Raw genomic sequence first — 19,138 nt, forward strand, 5'->3', positions numbered from 1 at the left:
CCATGCTTCATAAATCCCTAGATTCCAGGATTATTTACCATAAACAATTTTAAACAAACCAGGTATTTACCATAAACAATTTTAAACAAACCAATAATTTATGTTATTTAACCACCACACCTCTCCCCCCAAAAAAGGATTCTCTGGCTAGCAAACACTATTAATTTGTTTCCAAGAAGTCCGTTGTTAGCATGTTTATAAAGATATTTGACCAAGTTACCCTCTTTCTTTCCTGGGATATCTTCCTTTCCTCTCAAAAAGAACAGATTTTAGACAAACCATTTGTTTTCCATCTTGTATATAAAATTACCTACCTTTGCAGTGTGGTTTATAGGGATAAAATGTGATGCTGTCTGTGAAAATATTTTGTAAACTACAAAATGCCATATGTAGATGTCACAAAGAAGCAAAATGCAACGTATGAGATATAGCTTTAGGCATGAGGTAAGAGATACAAAAAGGTTAAACTTTTTTTTTTTTTTGATCATTAGAGAACAACAAACACTTAAAAAATTTTAAGCTTTCCATATTATGTCCAGTGAAAGTAAGTGAAAAAATCGAATGCTAGAGTACTAGGACAAGATGAGAAGGCAGAAGAGGAATAGAGCCTCAAAGAAAGCAAACGAGTAGCAGTATATATGAGTTGTATATATAAGTATATACAACTTCCAGGTAAAGACAGCTGTTTGAATATACACATCTACTTTTGCTCTCTCTATAAGCAACATTAAAATGATAGTAGAAGATTTTTTTTAAGACAAACCCATGAGAACAAAGAAAATGAGAGTAATAAAGTTTTACTGAAAAGCATATGTGCTAGTGATAATGGACTGCACCCTTGAGAGAGCCCAATCCTTTAGCATTGTGAAAAGCTGAGAATAATCCACTTATACACTTTGAAACCCCCAAAAGTCTTGATAATGAGTATCCTCAGAAGTGAGAATGTTTGTAAGACTAAAAGCAGAGGGATTGGTTAAAAGTCTGAAACAGATGCTTTGTTCCCACTCCCTACTCTGTGAAGCCCTGTCGCTCAGCAGACTGCCACTGTTCTGTTTTCTAGACAGGCTAAAGTAAAGGGTCTTTAAACATGGACACACCAAACACAAATCAAAGTAGCTAAGTTAGAAGATTAGATACAGGATGATGAGAACCTTCTAGCCATCCTCATCCATTTGGTTCCTAGACATCGCCCAGGCAGAAAGAAATAAGGATACTGACATTAGGTATTCTTCAAAGACAAGACCTCACCAAATTGCTGGTGAAGTCCAGATTTCCAAGTTTTGCTTGCTACAAGTTTCCAGTCAGCTTTTAGACAGTGAAGGAGCACTAAATTTCAGAGGAAAGATTCTCACATGTAATACCAAAACTAAAAACAAAACAAAACAAAACAAATCAACTTGAAAAATACAGTCGTCCAGGGAAAAGAAAACAACAGAAATAGTTAATATTTAGTTTTATAGAAAGATAAGATACAGGATGCATGAAACATGAATAACATACTATAAGAAGAACAAAAACAGTAAAAGAGATTTTGGAAACTAAAAGGGAAGCAGATATTGAAAAACTTGATAGAGCAAAGATAAAGCTAAAGAAAACTAAGAGCAAAATGAGAGAAAAAAGATAAGACAATTGAGCGGTCATTCTAGGGAGTACTACATTCAAATGTGTCCCAGAAAGAGGAAACAAAAAAAGTTTCAAGAATTGAAGAATTAGTTTCCAGATGAAAAGGTTTGCCAAGTACCAGGCACAGTGTTAAAAATAGACCCACACAAAGGCACACATTATGAAACTTCATAATAGGAAACAAGAAGATATAACCCAGCCTTCCAGAGTTGAGGATAAAACAGGTCATGGGTGAAAGATCAAGAATCAGAATGGTTTTATACTTCTAGCAGTAGATGAGAATAGTGCTTTAAAATTTTTGAAGGAAAATTATATCCAAATTAGAATGGTATACCCAACTAAATTATCAACCAAGTGTGAAAGAAGAATAAAGACATTGTCAGTCATTCAAAAAGTCTCACAAAACACTTACCTCTCACTTAGCCTTTCTTAGAAAACCTATGGAGTGAGTAAGCTCTACCAAAGTAAGGGAGTAGACTGAAAAAAAGGAAGACAAGGAATACAAGAAATCAGAAAGATAAGAAGGGAAATTTGTAGGATCCCAGAAGAACAGCTACACCAGGCATAGAGAACAACCAGGTCACACAGAAGCACAACAAAAGATTCTAGGAGAGAAAGCCTAAGATCCTTATTTCCACAAAGACGCTTTCCTCACCATCCATCTATACTGCCCTGTTTTTGGGGGTTTTTTTGTTTGTTTTGTTTTGTTTTGTTTTGTTTTTAAATAAGTGCATAAAACTTTAGAATGAGAAAGAATCTTTAAGACAAATAGTCCTGCTCTCCTGCCTTGGAGATGACTCAGTCTCCTGGTTCCTGCCCTTTCTTTCCTCACCACAGCTGTGTTGAAGGATAAAGTACACTTCCATCTTGAATAGTGGTTCATTCCAGAGGTGATTTTCAATCAGAAGACCTGGGACAAATCCACATTTAGAGAAAGGTGAGGGAGTTAACATAACCTCCAGGATAGGGAGTAGTTGTAAATCTCCCTTATTAGCATCAACTTTCCTGTAAGGTCACACTGAGAATGACTGCTGATGAAAATTTTTTTTTTTTTTTCGTAAAAAGATACGCTTGACCATAGTCACTTAAAGGCTCAGAATTTGTTTCAAAGTCTCATGACTCCCACTCAGGACAGTGCTCATTCCAGTATGTCATACAGATTCCAGTAATAAAGTATTATAGAAGGAATCTGTATTTATATCATGGTCACCTAATGGAAGCCCAGTGACCCCTACCCAAATAAACTGTAGATTGATTCCTAAGAGGGGAAGGGGAGTCTAGAGGTTGTGGTTGTTAGTTCCATTGATACTTCTGGTATTGCTCAGAATCTCTGAAAGAGTGAGGGTGAAATACCGGTTGGGTGTGAGTTCTTATCCTACATCCTTTAGGTAGTTCTGGGGACTCCTTCCATGGTTTTATACTGTGCTCTTATAATATTTTATAGAGAGCTCTTGCAGCAACATTCTTGAATATGGTGGTTTTTTTTTTTTTTTTAATGATAGAATAAAAATAGTGAGCCAGGAGAAAGCAAGTAATTTTTAGTGTACTTTTATAATTAATTGTTCTGCTATTATGAAATTGAGACATGAAAGGGAAGAGGGTGAAATGTATAAGCTCTGTTTTCTATTTTGTCTCTGTGTATATTTGCTTCTATTATATTGCATATTTTAAATGATTTAATATTGTTCATTGAAAACAAGTCTAAATGACAAATATATCATTTTTTATGTAAATCACTACATCATAATCAATTATTGACACAAATTAGAAAATGTAAGAGCAGACCTTGACATGGTGGAACAAGCACTATTGTCTTATTATACTGAGACCTTAGAAAATTATAACACCAGTACTATGAACTGAAAAAGATCAAACAATGCAAACAAGAATAATAAGCTCTCACTGACTCACTGTATGTGCATGTATATGTAGAACATACTTAGTGTCTAGTGGTACTATGATTTTAAGATTATTAATGTTTTATACTGTGCTTTGAACTTCCTGAAGACTTGCTTTTGGGATTGTAACTGGTAGTAGCAAATATTTCAGGAATAGTTTATGTTAGAGTATGCATATAGTCAAGCTAAAACAATCTTATTGTTTACAAAAGACCAAAGAAATTCAAGAGTATTGAATTTTTCTCATTCAGTTTATCTAATGTTATTTAATATTAATCAGTAATTTGCCTATAACTAGAAGATAGCCCTTTCCTCATATCTCATCTCTTAATATTTAATAATATTCTTTTAGCTCAGTGCAGAAATGTTCTATTTTGACAAGTTTGAGGGATTTTTGTTTTGTTTAGGAGAGATTATGTTAAATTCATCCTTGATTTTCTGTAAAAATGGTTTACACTGAAAACTGTGTAGGAGAAAATGCCCCATTCATGTATTTGCATATTGCTGTAAATCTTTCTCCATCCCTTTGGTAGCTGCTAGAACCAGACTGACTTATAAAATTAGTGCTTAAATGAATCCACAGGGTAATTGGAGGAAAGACTGTATTTGGCTCAAAATATACTTTTTAAAGGTAGCTACAAAAGATATTTGCTGAGTGAAGACACAAGAGGAAATAGTAAATTTAGATTAATGGCTCTAGGTTTGGAACCACCTAGTCAGGTATTTAAAAAGTGGGAGTAGCTATAACCTGGTGACAGATATGCAAACAAAGATCTAGTAACTGAGCATGCTAGTACTGTAAGGATGAGTCTTCCATACCGTCCTAAAGCTGTCTCTAAACACTGAATCATAACCTCTGATTCCTGTTTGTTAACAAGGGACCACCATTCTTGTTGATCATTACAAAATTTAAGTGCTAAAGTACATAAGAACTTTCTTGCCTTCTATTTCAACACCCTGTTTCAGAAGGAGCCTCAATAAATAGAAGCGGCATAATTTTAATAGTGGGTAGTTGAGAAACACTGAACCATTGAAAGAATCTTTTGCCTCTGTGCTTGATTTTTTTTTTTCCTATCTTTGTGGGACCACACCCACGGCATTTGGGGGTTCCAGGCTCGGGGTCAAATTGGAGCTGAGCTGCTGGCCTATGCCACAGACACAGCAATGTGGGATCCAAGCTGCCTCTGCGACCTACACCACAGCTTATGGCAATGCCAGAACCTTAACCCACTGAGCGAGTCCAGGGATCGAACCCGTGTCTTCATGGATACTAGATGGGTTCGTTAACCGCTGAGCCACTGTGGAAACTCCTGTGCTTGAATTCTTATATCTTCTAGTTATCACTACTTCTAGTTCATAAGGGTAAATGACGAGGAAAAAAATCCTGAATTCTAGAACTAATTTCTCTATATAATCTAGTCAGTGGATTTATTATCTATCACTCCTAAATGGAAGAGAAAATTATTCCCAGAGCTGGTTTTATATGCTTAGTTTCTCATAACTTTTTTTTTTTACATATTTATGTAGTTGATCTGGATTTATTGTCTTTTTAAAAGACAGCTTTTCAAGCAAAAGTTTAAGTGACTATTTTAGGGAGTTCCTGCTCTGGAGCAGTTGGTTAATGATCTGGCTTGCCTTTGCAGAGGCACCAGTTTGATCCCTGGTCTCAGAGCTGTGGCATAGGTCACAGCTCTGGCTCAGATTTGATCCCTGGTCTGGGAACTTCCATATGCCCCAGGTGTGGGCAAAAAAATAGTGACTATTTTAAGATCAATCAAGTAGATTTCAAAACTAAAAACTATGAGGGATAAAGAGGGTTTTGTTTGTCATATGCTAAAAGCATCAGTCAGATGGACATAAGAATGCTAAGTTTGTATGCATCTAATAACAAAATTTAAAATATATGAAGCAAAATGTTAGAACTACCAGAGAAAATACTTGTGAATAAAAAAATCTACATATTTAGTCAGAGATTTCAACACAAGTCAATAATTGATGGAACAAGTATAAATAATACCTGAATAACACTGTTCACTAACTTGACCTATTTAACATTTATAGAACACTTCACCCACAACAGCAGAATATGTATTTTTTCAAGCACATACAGAATATCTCCCGATACAGACATTATTCCATCCAATAAAACAAGGCTTAATAAATTTTATAGGATTTAAGTCATGCAAAGTATTTTCACTAGCCACAATGAAATTAAATTAGAATTGATAACAGCTTCCTGGAAAATTCCCACATAATTGTAATCTAAAAAACTTCTAAATAGTCCATTGGGTCAAAGAGAAAAAAAGCCAAAGGAGATTAGAAAGTGTCTTTGGGAGTTCCCATCGTGGCACAGTGGAAACGAATCTGACTAGGAACCACGTGGTTGTGGGTTCGATCCCTGGCCTTGCTCAGTGGGTTAAGGATCCTGCATTGCCGTGAGCTGTGGTGTAGGTTGCATATGCGGCTCGGATCCTGCATTGCTGTGACTGTGGTATAGGCCAGCAGCTACAGCTCCAATTGGACCCCTAGCCTGGGAACCTCCATATGCTGTGTGCAGCCCTAAAAAGACAAAAGACGGAAAAAAAAAAAGAAAGAAAGAAAAAGAAATTGTCTTTGAACTGTATGAAAATAAAAACATTGCATAACACTTATGAGATGTCTCCTTAAAGCTGTACTTAGAGTCAAATTTACAGCACTCCATGCTTATACTGGAAGAAAAGAAATGCCTAAAATGTATAACTTCAGCATCTACCTTAACACACTGTAAAAAGAAAAGCAAATGAAACCAGAAGCAGAAGAAAGGAAAATGTAAAGATCAGAAATGAAGTCAGTGAAGTGGAAAATAGAAAAACAATAGAGAAAAATCAATGAAACCAAAAGCTGGTTCATTTAACATTTAATAATGTTAAACATTATTTTATTAGTGTTGAACATTATTAAAATAATGTTAAACATTATTTTATTAACTCTTTACATATTCTAGATACCAATCCTATGTTAGATGCCCAGTTGGCAAATATTTTCTCCCAAAATATAGCTTGTCTTTTCATCCTCTTAATAGGTTTTTCACAGAGCAGTAGTTTTTACTTTTGACAGTCTAATTTATTTTTTTCCTTTTATAGACTGTACTTTGGTTTCAAATGTAACTAACTGTTTGCCTATATCTTGGTCTCTTTTACATCTTTCTAAAGTTTTAATAGTTTTATATTAAGTCCATTTTGAGTTGATTTTTACATAAGATGTGAAACTTGGAGCACTTACTATTTTGCTTAAGGTGACCAATTGTTTCAGCACTGACTGTTGAAAGGCTGCTTTTCCTACATTGGACTGTTTTTGTGCCTTTGCCAAAAGTCAGTCGATCCTGTTCATGTGGGTTTGTTTCTGGGTTGTCTGTATTGATCTTTGTCTATGTCTCCACCACCACCACACAGCCTTGATTAATGTAACTATATAATAAGTCTTGAAGTTGTATGGACTGATTTTTTTCCCCACTTTATTCTTCTTTTATGAAATTGTTTCAACTATTCTAGTTTCTTTAACTTTCCATATTAACTTTAGGATAATGTTTATATCTACAAAGAATCTTGCTGGGATTTTGATAGGAATTTCATTAAACATGTTTATCAGAGTTCCCTGGTAGCTCAGTGGATTAAGGATCTAGCATTGTCACTGCTGTGGCTCGGGTCACTGTTGTGGTACAGGTTTGATCCCTAGAACTTCCACATGCCACAAATATAGCCAAAAAAAAAAAATATTTATCAGTTTGGGGAGAATTGATTTCTTGACTGCATTGAATATTCCAATCCACAAATGCAGTATGTCTCTCCATTTACTTTGATCTTTGATTTCTTACCTCAGCCTTGTGAGGTTTTCAGCATGTAAAATCTATATATGTTTTATTATATTTGTACCTATAAATATTTATTTTTAATTATAAATAGTTTTATTTTTAAATTTTATTATCTGCAAGTTTATTACTAGTATATAGAAATATAGCTGATTCATGTATGTTTGCCCTTTATCCTTGCTGAACTCACTTATTCTAGTTTTTGGTAGATTCCTTGGAATTTTCTATGTAAACCATCATGTCATCTGCAAATAGAAACAGTTTTATTTCTTCTCTTTTGATCTGTTAGCCTTTTATTTCCCATCTTTGTTTTATTGCTATGGCTAGAACTTACGGCACTGTGTTGGAAAAGAGCAGGGAGAGATGACATTCACCCCTGGATTCCAACCATAGGGGCCAAAAACATTCAGGCCTTAATGGTTAGTTGTAAATTATTTTGTAGCTGTTTTTAATCAAGGTAAGGAAGTTTCCCTTTATTCTGTTTTTTAGGAGTTTTTATTATGAATGAGTGTCAAATGTTGCCAAATGCATTTTCTGCATCAATTGATATCATCCTATGATTTTTCTTCTTTAGTCTGTTAATGCAATGAATTACATTAATTGATTTTTGAATATTCAACCAGCCTTGCACCTTTTGAATAAGCCACACTTAATCATGGTATATAATTTTTTAAAAAAATATTAAATGCCGAATTCTCTTTGTTAGTATTTTAATGATTATTTGCATCTATGTTCATGAGAAGTTCATCTGTAGTTTTCTTTTTTTCCCCTTTTTTTATTTCTTTATATATGTATTTTTTCTATTGCACAGCATGGTGACCCAATTACACATACATGTATACATTCTTTTTTTTCACATTACGTGTTCCGTCATAATTGACTAGACAGAGTTCCCAGTGCTACACAGCAGGATCCCATTGCTAATCCATCCCAAAGGCAAAATTCTGCATCTGTTTAACCCAAGCTCCCAGTCCCTCCCCATCCCTCCCCTTCCCCCCTTGGCAACCACCAGTCTATTCTCCAAGTCCATGATTTTCTTTTCTGTGGAAAGGTTCATTTGTGCCATATGTTAGATTCCAGATATAAGTGATATCATACAGTATGTGTCTTTCTCTTTCTGACTTACTTCACTCAGGATGAGATTCTCTAGTTCCATCCATGTTGTTGTAAATGGCATTATTTTGTTCTTTTTATGGCCGAGTAGTATTCCATTGCGTATATATACCACATCTTCCTAATCCAATCATCTGTCAGTGGACATTTGGGTTGATTCCATGTCTTGGCTATTGTGAATAGTGCTGCAATGAACATGTGGGTACATGTGTCTTTTAAAGTAGAGTTTTGTCTGGATATATGCCCAAGAGTAGGATTGCTGGGTCATATGGTAGTAGTTCTACGTATAATTTTCTAAGGCCCCTCCATACTGTTCATCAATTCCTTCTTGATTTCCTCATTGACCCACTGGTTTTTTAGTAGCATGTTGTTTAGTCTCCATGTAGTTTTCTTATTTTGTACTATTTAGTTTGATTTTGGTATCAGGGTAACACTAGCTTCATAGAATATAGAGAAGAATTTCTCATCTACTTGGTGGATAAGATTATGTAAAATTGATGTTAATTTTTTAAATGTTTGGTAGAACTTTTCAGTGTGATTATCTGGGCCCAGAGATACCCTTTCAGGAACTTTTTAAAATTACAAAGTCAGTTTCCTTTGTAGTTGTGTGGTTATTGAAATTCACATAATGTTAGAAGACTTGTAGCAGTTTGTGTTTTTCAAGATGTTTATAGATCTAAGGGATCTATATTGTCTGAGTTGTCAAATTTATGTTTGTAGAGTTGTTCATAGTATTCTCTTAATCTTTCAGTGTCTGCATGGTCTGTAGTGATATCCCCTGTTTCATTGCTGATATTCATTTGTGTCTTCTTTTTTTCACAGTCATTTTAGAGATTTGTCAGTTTTATTGATCCAGTTCTTCAATTCATTTTTTTTCTGTTTTCAGTTTCATTAATTCTTTTTTTAAGATTTTTATTTTTTCTATTACAGTTGATTTACAATGTTCTGTCAGTATTTTACAGCAAAGTGACCCATTTACACACACACACACATATATATACACATTCTTTTCCTTGCATTATCATCCATTATGTTCCATCACAAAGTGACCAGACATAATTCCCTGTGCAATACAGCAGGATCTCATTGTATGTTCTTACTGTCTTCCTTCTACTTGATTTGGGTTTATTTAACTCCTCAACTCCCTACGCTCAGGTTCTCAAGATGGAAATTATATTATTAATTTAAGAGTTTTCCTCTTTTCTGTGTAAACATTTGATGCTATAAATTTCCCTTTCACCACTGCTTTAGCTTTGTTACACAAAATTTGAAATGTTGTATTTTATTTTTATTCAGCTTAATGTATTTTTTTAAATTTTCTTTGGGACTTCCTCTTTGCCCAGTGGATTATTTAAAAGTGTATTGTTTTGTTTGGCATGTTATCTTTCTATTATTGATTGCTCATTTGATTCCATTGTGGACAGAAACATAGTGTGTATGATTTCAGTTCTTTTAAGTTTGTCAAAGTATGCCTTATGGCCCATGATAATTCTATCTCGGATGATGTTATCTAAGCACTTGGGGGAAAAAAATGTATTCTACTCTTGTTAGGTGGAGTGTTTTTTTTTTTGTCTTTTTTGTTGTTGTTATTGTTGTTGTTGTTGTTGTTGCTATTTCTTGGGCCGCTCCCGAGGCATATGGAGGTTCCCAGGCTAGGGGTTGAATCGGAGCTGTAGCCACCGGCCTACACCAGAGCCACAGCAACGCGGGATCCGAGCCACGTCTGCAACCTACACCACAGCTCACGGCAACGCCAGATCGTTAACCCACTGAGCAAGGGCAGGGACCAAACCCGCAACCTCATGGTTCCTAGTCGGATTTGTTAATCACTGCGCCACAACGGGAACTCCCAGGTGGAGTGTTTTTTAAATGTTGTTTAGATTCTGTTGGTTTATGGTGTTGTTGAGTATGACTATTGCAGTTTATTGTATTTTTAGTTCTAAAATTTTTGTTTTTCTCTGGATTTTTTATTTCTTTTGGGCTTTCTGTTTTTTCATTTGTTTCAGATATGTTCATAAGTGGTCATTGAAAGCATTTTTATGATGGCTGCTTTAAAATATTTGTCAGATAATTCTAATATTTCTTTCTTGTGGGATTGTTACCTATTGCTAAGTTTTTCATTCAATTAGAGATCCTCTTGGTTCTTGTTGATTTCAATTGAAATTTGGACATATCTAAAACTCTGGCTTTTCTTTAAACCTTTTGTTTTAATCTGATTTTCTCTGGTATCCCTCCAGAAGGGAAATTGAGGATGTCACCTTGTTATTGCCAGATGAAAACAGAAGTACACTGTCACCACTCAACCTCTTCCAATACCCAAGATGAACATGGCTTCTTGTTACTGCTGGGTGAGGGTAGGAATTTCACTTCCCCATGTGGTATATCCTGACACCATGGTGTGGGTAGTATTCTTATCACTGGGTGATGGTGAAAGCACTGACTTTCATTAGCTCTCTCTGACAATACTTAAGCATGGAGGAGGAGAAGTGCCTTATTACTGCTAGGTGGGGGTGAAAGTCCAGGCCTCCCTGTTTGGTCTCCACTGCCACTGTTAATGGAATTCTCATTACTAGCCAGTGGGGATGAACATTTGGTTCACTACTTAGACTTTTCAGGCTGGAGAACTGGGACATCTTATCACAGCCTCGCAAGGGGGAAATCCATGTTCTTCACTCAGCCTTTGGTGATGTGGATGGGGGTAGTGCTACATTTTTTTTTCTGGGGTGTTTACCTGGAGAATGGCAGTTGTTATCTAAAAGGTTCCTGTCACTAGGCTGTCCCTTTCTTGGTCCTTTGGCTAGAGAAAGCAGGCTTTTATTGGGGTATTTTTGTCTGCACCTATTGACACTGCCAGTTTGCCAGTTTCTTCAGCTCTAAGTCTGGGCTACATAAAGCAAAAAGAAATTCCAGGGAACTCAGTACTGTGCATTTTCTGGATTTCAGGATCCCTCGCTAGTGTCTGTCTTTCCACCTTTCAGAATCTTCTTGTTTGCTTTTGTAATGTTTGGGGGTTTTAATTATACTTAATGGAAGAATTAGGAAAAGTACATCTATTTTATCTTCCTAGAAGCAAAAGTTCATTTGATTTTTGACAAAGGTCTAAAGGCAGTTCTATGTATAAAACATTATGTATGTATATATGCATGTATGTATGTATGTATGTATTTTGTTTTTTAAGGCTGCATCTGTGGCATATGGAGGTTCTCAGGCTGGGGGTCAAATTGAAGCTGCAGCTGCTGGCTACACCACAGCCACAGCAGCGCAGGATCCAAGCCATGTCTGCTATCTACACCACAGCTCATGGCAATGCTGGATTGTTAACCCACTGAGCAGAGCCAGGGATCACACCCACATCCTTAGGGATACTGGTCAGGTTCATTACTGCTGAGTCACAATGGGAACTCCCAGAAACAATAATCTTTTCAGCAAATGCTGTTAGAATAATTTAATATCCAAAAAAGTATTCAATGAAAGAAGTTGGAAAATACTATATATGCCACAATCCATTTTTCAAATGAGAAAAAACTTGGGACTTAGCATGTAACAATGTTTGTATAAGTGAATTTTTGTATGTATTTGGTTGTGTGGAAAAAGCCTAGAAGAATAGACGCCAAATTGTGTGTAGTATGTGTTTGCTTCTTCCAAGATACGAGGGACATAAATATTACAGCTGTTGTTATTGTTCCATGATCCTAGGATTTCATGATCCTAATTTTGTCTGAAAAATAAAAAAGTAAAAATTATACATGACTGTATTGTTTTGTTTCTTAAGGCCTGAAATAGTACCTCCTTAACTGTTGACATTGATTTGCTTTAGGACTTAGAAGTGGAATACTTGAATTTTTTACCTGATGTACTTTTAGATTTGAAATTTTTTAACAGTATATAATACTTCTGTAAAGTCTTTAATACATAAAAATTATCAAGAAAGTGGACCTTGTTACAAAAAACAATGCAATATCCTAACCAGTGAAATTCACCAATCAGCAACCAAAATCATAGTAGTATATAAACTCATGGTGACATGATTCTTTTCCCTCAACGCACAGGAATAAGTGAAGAAGAGGAGAAGAAAAAAGCCAAAAGCAAAGAGAAAATCAAGTTGAAAAAAAAAAGAAAAAGGTATTTATTTAACATTTCTTTAAAAAGCAGGTCTGTGAATCTAGAATGGATTATAAAATTCTATTTTTCATGTTATGGTCCAGTTAATTTAATATTAAATCTTAATAAGAGTTAGATGTTCAGTTGTTTCAGTAAAATAATAAAATCCTTCATGTCAATATTCAAAATAAAGTCAGCACTCAGCCACCTTAAGTTTTCTTTCTTGGAGCAAATCAAGGTATAAATAAATAACAGCCCTACCCACTTATTTTATGTATTCTCTTTGTATTCTAGAATTTTTAAGTTTTGGAACATCAGTTAAGTTTTTAATTAGAAGCATGTCTAAATTCTTCACGTGTATATTTTTTCCTCATATTTATGAAGTTGGAGCTTAAGTATTTGTATTCTCAAAGTATCATTGCCATGGCAAAGAAATTAATTTACTAATAGGACTTATGTATTCATTTGTCAGTCTAAAAATTCCTTCAGGTCTTTCAGAATTCTCATCAGCCACGTAAGAATGTTTTACTCTCAACTCTTTTTTAACAACTGGTTAAATAAATTAATCAAAAGACTTAAAAGGCAACTTCTTCCATGATTAATATATAGGTTTTCATTTATACTAGAATAAACATGTTCATATAGACACTTTTTAAGGCATTTAGCAGATGCTATAATCTAGCTTGGACCTTAGTTCTCTAACAGAATAGGTCCTGCAAATCAGGTGATGTCACTTCGTAGTTTTTATAGTGCATATAATATATACTTTCTAATATTTCAACTGCTTTATAAATTGTAAATGTTAGCTTATTTTCAGGTGTTGGGAGTTAAATAATAATGTTTAATGTAAAAATTAATACAGGAAGGTAGAGCTCAATGTATTGTGTAGTCTGACTAATGTATTATTGAATCATTTGCACTAGCACAGCATAGGGATAGCTTACATGGAAAGTGAAATTTTTCTATTTTCTTCCAAATTCTAATATCCTGGTATTATAGTAACATCTTAATTACTCAAGCCTCTCTACCTTGGGGCACACAGACCTCTGACAGGGCTCTAAATTAAAAGCACACTTAGCAAAGATAATGCCACATAATAAGGTTGCTGTTCCAAAGTGTAACATTCTATCTTAAAAAGAGAATCCAGGTCCAAAAAAGCCAATCAAAAAAGTGCAGGCAGAGAAGCAGCTCTGGTCAGAATGTGTGGTCAAGCAGGTCTTTAGAAGAGGAAAGCAGGCAAGAGTTGAGAACAACAGAGTTGAAGAGAGTGCAGGAGAATACATGAGAAAATAAGCTTAGGAGTAGGCCAAAGTCTACTTAAGTAAACAAGTAGAAAGAAATAAAATGTTACAGAAGCAGGAGAAGCTCAGAGTCCCTAACCAAAGGCAGTCACTCTTCAGACATAACTTTATCTTCTCAAGTGTTTACTTTTTCTTCTCCTGTATATCCCTGTCAGGTTTTCTTAGTTTGGATTTTAACTTCTAATGTTTAGATCACTGAACTATCTCTTGGGATGCCTTTTTTTTTTTTTTTTTTAATTAACTCAGTTTCTGTTTTGTCACATATACTTGGGGTTTGGGTATTGGTATAATGTTGTACATCTTAAGAGAGAGATGGCTTTTTTGGTTCATCTTTTTCTTACTTCTTTTTCATTAGAGAGAATTCTACATTTTTCCCCTAATTTGATATTAGAGTAACTTTAGAAAAATGAAGTGTAATGATAAATCATTCTCATGCATTTGTATGGAGTATACATTTAAAAGCATCCTTTCTATAACTACTGAAAATTATTTTGGAAAGCAAGCGTTCATCTGTATCATTCCGCATTTAAAAGAATCAAATACTTTAATGTGAAAAATTCAAAAAATTAACAGAAGTGCTTTTTTGGCTAATTTTCAGCTTTCGTCCATTTATAGAGAGGTACAATTATAGCCTTTTTTATATAATTGTATTCTTTGTAGCTCTTTTAAGAGAATATGCTAACAAGTTATTATATACATAAGTAAGTTGTGTATATAATGAGGCTTGGTAAATGCTACTTTCTTTGCCTTATAAGAAGGATTTTGAGGGATACAAAGAATCCTCCAGGAAAATCATAGGAAAATTATTTCCTCCTTACTGAATTTAAAACTTATAACTAGAATTGAGCAGAATAGAGATATTTATTTTGTTAGTTCCACTGGCTAAGTGGCAAAAATTCTGAATACAGTATTTTAAGAGAATGCAAATATATAAAACATATATTTTGAGTTTCTTTATATTTACACCCCAATTTGTTCCAAGAAGGACTTAAGGCAGTTCAAATCCCATTTAAATCTACCCATCAGCCATAAATACAGTTATCAATCAGTGTGTATTATTGCCCATAGGTCTTATTCATCCAGTTCCACTGAAGAGGATACTTCAAGACAAAAGAAACAAAAATATCAGAAGAAAGAAAAGAAAAAAGAGAAAAAGAATAAGTCAAAAAAGGGGAAGCATCACAAAAAGGACAAAAAGAAGAGAAAAAAGGAAAAGCATTCTTCAACTTCTAATAGTTCTGAAATCTCCAAAAAGTAACTGAGACTTTGCCCTAAGCCATTACATTTTAAAATTTGGTTTTGAAAATTAACTTTCTTTGACATTTGCTATATAATTATGCTTTGCAATAAATCACAGCCTTTTCCATATAGACATGTTTTTCACATATGGTACCATTATTGTCTGGCAATATTTTAATGTACTATGATTATAAAATTTTGAATCAGTCTTATTACTTGATAGCCATGGCCCAAGTATGAATATTTGTGCAGCAAAACTCATCATTTTTGATATTATGTTTCTGTGTGTATGGCAAGTATTATTACTTCATAAGTTGACTGTAAATGGCTTAACTGCAGTCAACACAGATAATTTATCTAGCAGTTAATTAGTATTAATTAAGTGTCCACCTTCCAGTGATAAAGTGAGGTAGGGGATGATGCTTTGCACTTGACACTGAAAATTTTAATAGTTTTATATCCTATGATAATGTATAAAGATAGTGAAATTCTTCACTGTTTTTAAATCTAGACTTTTTTGTTTTGTTTTGTTTGAATGTCATAGGAAATGAAGCTGCTTTATTGATCTCAACCAAAACTTAAGTGAATGGTGTCAGTAAGAAGATGATAATTAAAATATTTGTAACAAAACTTCACTGTTTTCTGAAATGCAGAGTTTCTAGTACCTGCCTCCTTCATTTTTGAAACAAAATACTTATTCCTTGTTTCAAAAGACAAGTCTAGTTCAGGCTGTTTGTAAGTCTCATAGAGATGATGCTGTGCTGGGCAGGATTTTTAGAATAGACTCCTAGGTTGTTTCACAAATATGCCATATTGGCATGTCTTAAAGAGATACCTCAAACACATGAACTTTTTATTTAGAAGAATAACAGCTAAGTCTTCATTAGGACTGATTTTTATTGTATTCAGTATGTAAATTTTATGAAGCTTGTTTCTGTGAGTAATGTAGACAATTTTTATAAATGTGAACATATATATATTTATTTGTCTGAAATAATTTGTAGTTTTAAAGCAGGTTTCCACTGAACTTAATGGTTTCATAAATGACTAGTTTGGGGTGTTTCTCTCTTTTACTTCAGTCATACACCTCAGGAGAGTAACCAAAATTTAGGATTAAGAATTTTATTCTGTACTTTTTAAAATTTAAGAGCCAGGGAGTTATATCATGAAAGCCTTTATATAATAATGGAAATTTTATATGAGTATCATTTTCAAACCCATATTAGTAGATATAAATGTTTCTACATTTTTTAATTTCACCATGAGCAATGTTACTTCGCTTATTACTCGGGTATCCTTTTTGTCCAATAAGTTAAATACTTATTAGTGTAGCAGCATCGAAAGTCAACTACTTATCATGGCACAGCACCAAAGATTGCAAGTACCTCACAGTGGTGCAGTTACACATTTTCGCTTTGGTGGCCTGTACACATGGCTGCACATGAATTCATTATGATGAAATCAGTATGAGTACACATAACCTCACAGGCTGGAAAGATGTGCTGATTCTTCCTTCACCCCTCCCTTGCATGACCTCAGTGAGACTGAGAGAGCCTCATGACTCCTCTTAACATGTGCTTACCAAGCTCAGATTCTAGGGAGGCTGTATCCACATCTCTGTCTTGGCATCATAGCCACAGAAGATCTCACTTCCAGCTTTTCTATAACCTAATTTAGTCCTATGCCTCCTTAAAAAGAAATCCTCTTGTTTATATAACTTAGTTTGTTATTTGGAGGGAAACAGAGTGCTATTGGGTTTTTAAGTGTTTGTTTTTCCCTTGCTGTAGTTTATGTATTTTAGAAAACTATATTTTGTGAAAAAACAATATTTTGGTTATTAGGATGAAAAAAATGTTAAAAAAAACTTTTAAAAATGGTTAGAAAATGCTGCGTGCAAAAATGTTCTCATCCTATTGAGACATGGCTAAAAATAATACTTATAGTGACAATTAATCCAGTTATTTTTAACTTTTATTTCTTTTAATTGTAGAGATTAAAAGAGTTGGCTCATCAGATTTGTTTTCTGAATGGGGACACAATCAGTGGCTTTGGAGAATTATATAAAATTCAGCCCTTATTAACTAACATAGTATGCAAATTAAGATTTCAATGCTTAGTAATTTTTTCTCCCAGAAAAAAACCTTGGAATTATTAAGTAAATTTCCCATAGCATGAGAGTTTTTGAAAGATCTAATCTGAATAAAATTCATTTATTTTTACTAAAGTAACTTTCTTCAAAAGTGATCTCATTATTAATATTGGGATTGAATGAAAATCTCACCAACATATTGTAGGAGAAAATTAGTGACATTTACTCTCAGGCAGTATGTAGCAGAAGGAAAACTGAACTTAATAGTAAAAATCCAAAAGTCCTAGTTGTTCTAACTACCTGTGTGACCTTCAACAAAGTCATTCACCTTCTCTGGGCCTTGGTGTCTTTCATTTACAAAATGCTGTACCAAAATATTTCTGAGATCCCTTCTAGCCCTTAATGTATATGATTATCATTATTACAGTAAAATTCAGGTAGTATTATTTTATAAATTATATTCACTTAGAAATATAAATTATTATATTCATTTAGATATTATTACAGAGAAGCAGGTAGCATTCTGTAAGGGTAAATGTTGAATTTACTAAAATAACCTTTAAACACAGGTCACTTCTTTAAAAGCAGATAATTGATATTGGTTCACATCCTGAGCACCCAATGTATGTCATTTTCACTAGATGCAGACAGAATTTATGTTTAGATCTGTATCTGTAACCCGGTTACCTGAACACTTTGAAGTTATTGCTTTGAGGCTGATGGATCTACTTCCTACACAGTTCCCTGTTTCTTTTCTCTATATCATCTGTTGGCTAAAATCTCTCAGAGGGATCCCAGTTCTTCTTATACGCAGATGTTTATGTCTTTGGTTCTTCGAGGCCAAAACATGAATAAGTAAAACAAATGTGTGTGTGTGTGTGTTTACAACGCACTCTATCTAAAATTATATAGCCTTAGGTTACCTTCAATTAAAATAGATTGAAGAGTTAACTAGTAATACTCTTGTTAAATGCCATTGAGTCCTTTCTTCAATAAGTATTTTAGTGCCTAGCATGGCAAAACTGTGTTAAGAACTACGGATATGGAAATAAATAAGACACATTTGCTTCCCTGAAAGGTTTTCACAATTTGGTTGGCAGGAGAAACAACAGACTCGTCCTTATGTATCACATGGCATAACTGGGTTTATAGAAACACAGAGATGTACCTAACATAGTCTGGAGAAGTTAGAAGAGGTACCTAGAAAAAGTAATGCCTGAAATGCATTTCGATTGAGGCTATCGGTGGGAGTTAAGACATTTCCTTACAGAATGAGTACTGTGAACAAAGCTCACAATAGAAATGGCCTGGGAGCATGTGTCAAGAAGTATTAGCCATTTGTAAGGCAGGAAGTGGTAAGAATTGAGACTGCTGTTCTAGGATCTCAGGTACAAAAGGCAGAAGGAGGTTTTATGTTCCATGTTTGGGAGCTTGGACTTCATATGTAAGCAAGAGACACTATTAGAGATTTTTAGGGAAAGAAAAAATAACTTATTGAGGTTTGGTTTCATCCATTTCATAATTCAATTTCGCAGTTTCTAAAGGATGAAACTGCTGTCATTAGAAGGCCACATAATTTGAATCTTTGATCTTCTACTTTCTGGTCTCATTCTAGAGCCACTTTTCTAAGATCTGATTATTTCTATAAATTACAGTAATTTACATCTTCTAAAAAACTACTGTATTCTTTATCAGACCCACCCCATAATTACATGCATATGTACATAATTTTAAATGTTTTGCTTTTAATTTTAATTTTAGGGTTTTTTTTTTTTTTTTTGCTAACAAAATATATTCTGTCCCTGTGTTAGTATTTTTGGTCCAAATAAATCATTTAAAATACTATTTGCAGTGTACAGAGTGTATTGTAATTTGATAAGACTTCTTTTAATTTTTCTGTCTCAATATTTTGAATATTACAAAGCAC

The 19,138-nt window shown here is 34.1% G+C and overlaps 1 protein-coding gene across 1 annotated transcript in view; it reads left to right on the plus strand.

The window, feature by feature from the left end:
* Nucleotides 1-15,752, plus strand: part of SREK1IP1 (SREK1 interacting protein 1) — a 43,839-nt gene extending 28,087 nt beyond the window's left edge. The window contains exons 4-5 of the mRNA XM_047753420.1: nucleotides 12,531-12,603; nucleotides 14,952-15,752. Of these exons, the coding sequence (XP_047609376.1) occupies nucleotides 12,531-12,603; nucleotides 14,952-15,141 (263 nt within the window). The 3' untranslated portion in view covers nucleotides 15,142-15,752. The remainder of the gene's footprint in view (nucleotides 1-12,530; nucleotides 12,604-14,951) is intronic.
* Nucleotides 15,753-19,138: the final 3,386 nt, after the last annotated feature.

This window comes from Phacochoerus africanus, chromosome 1 (assembly GCF_016906955.1).
Source record: "Phacochoerus africanus isolate WHEZ1 chromosome 1, ROS_Pafr_v1, whole genome shotgun sequence".
Lineage (NCBI taxonomy): Eukaryota > Metazoa > Chordata > Mammalia > Artiodactyla > Suidae > Phacochoerus > Phacochoerus africanus.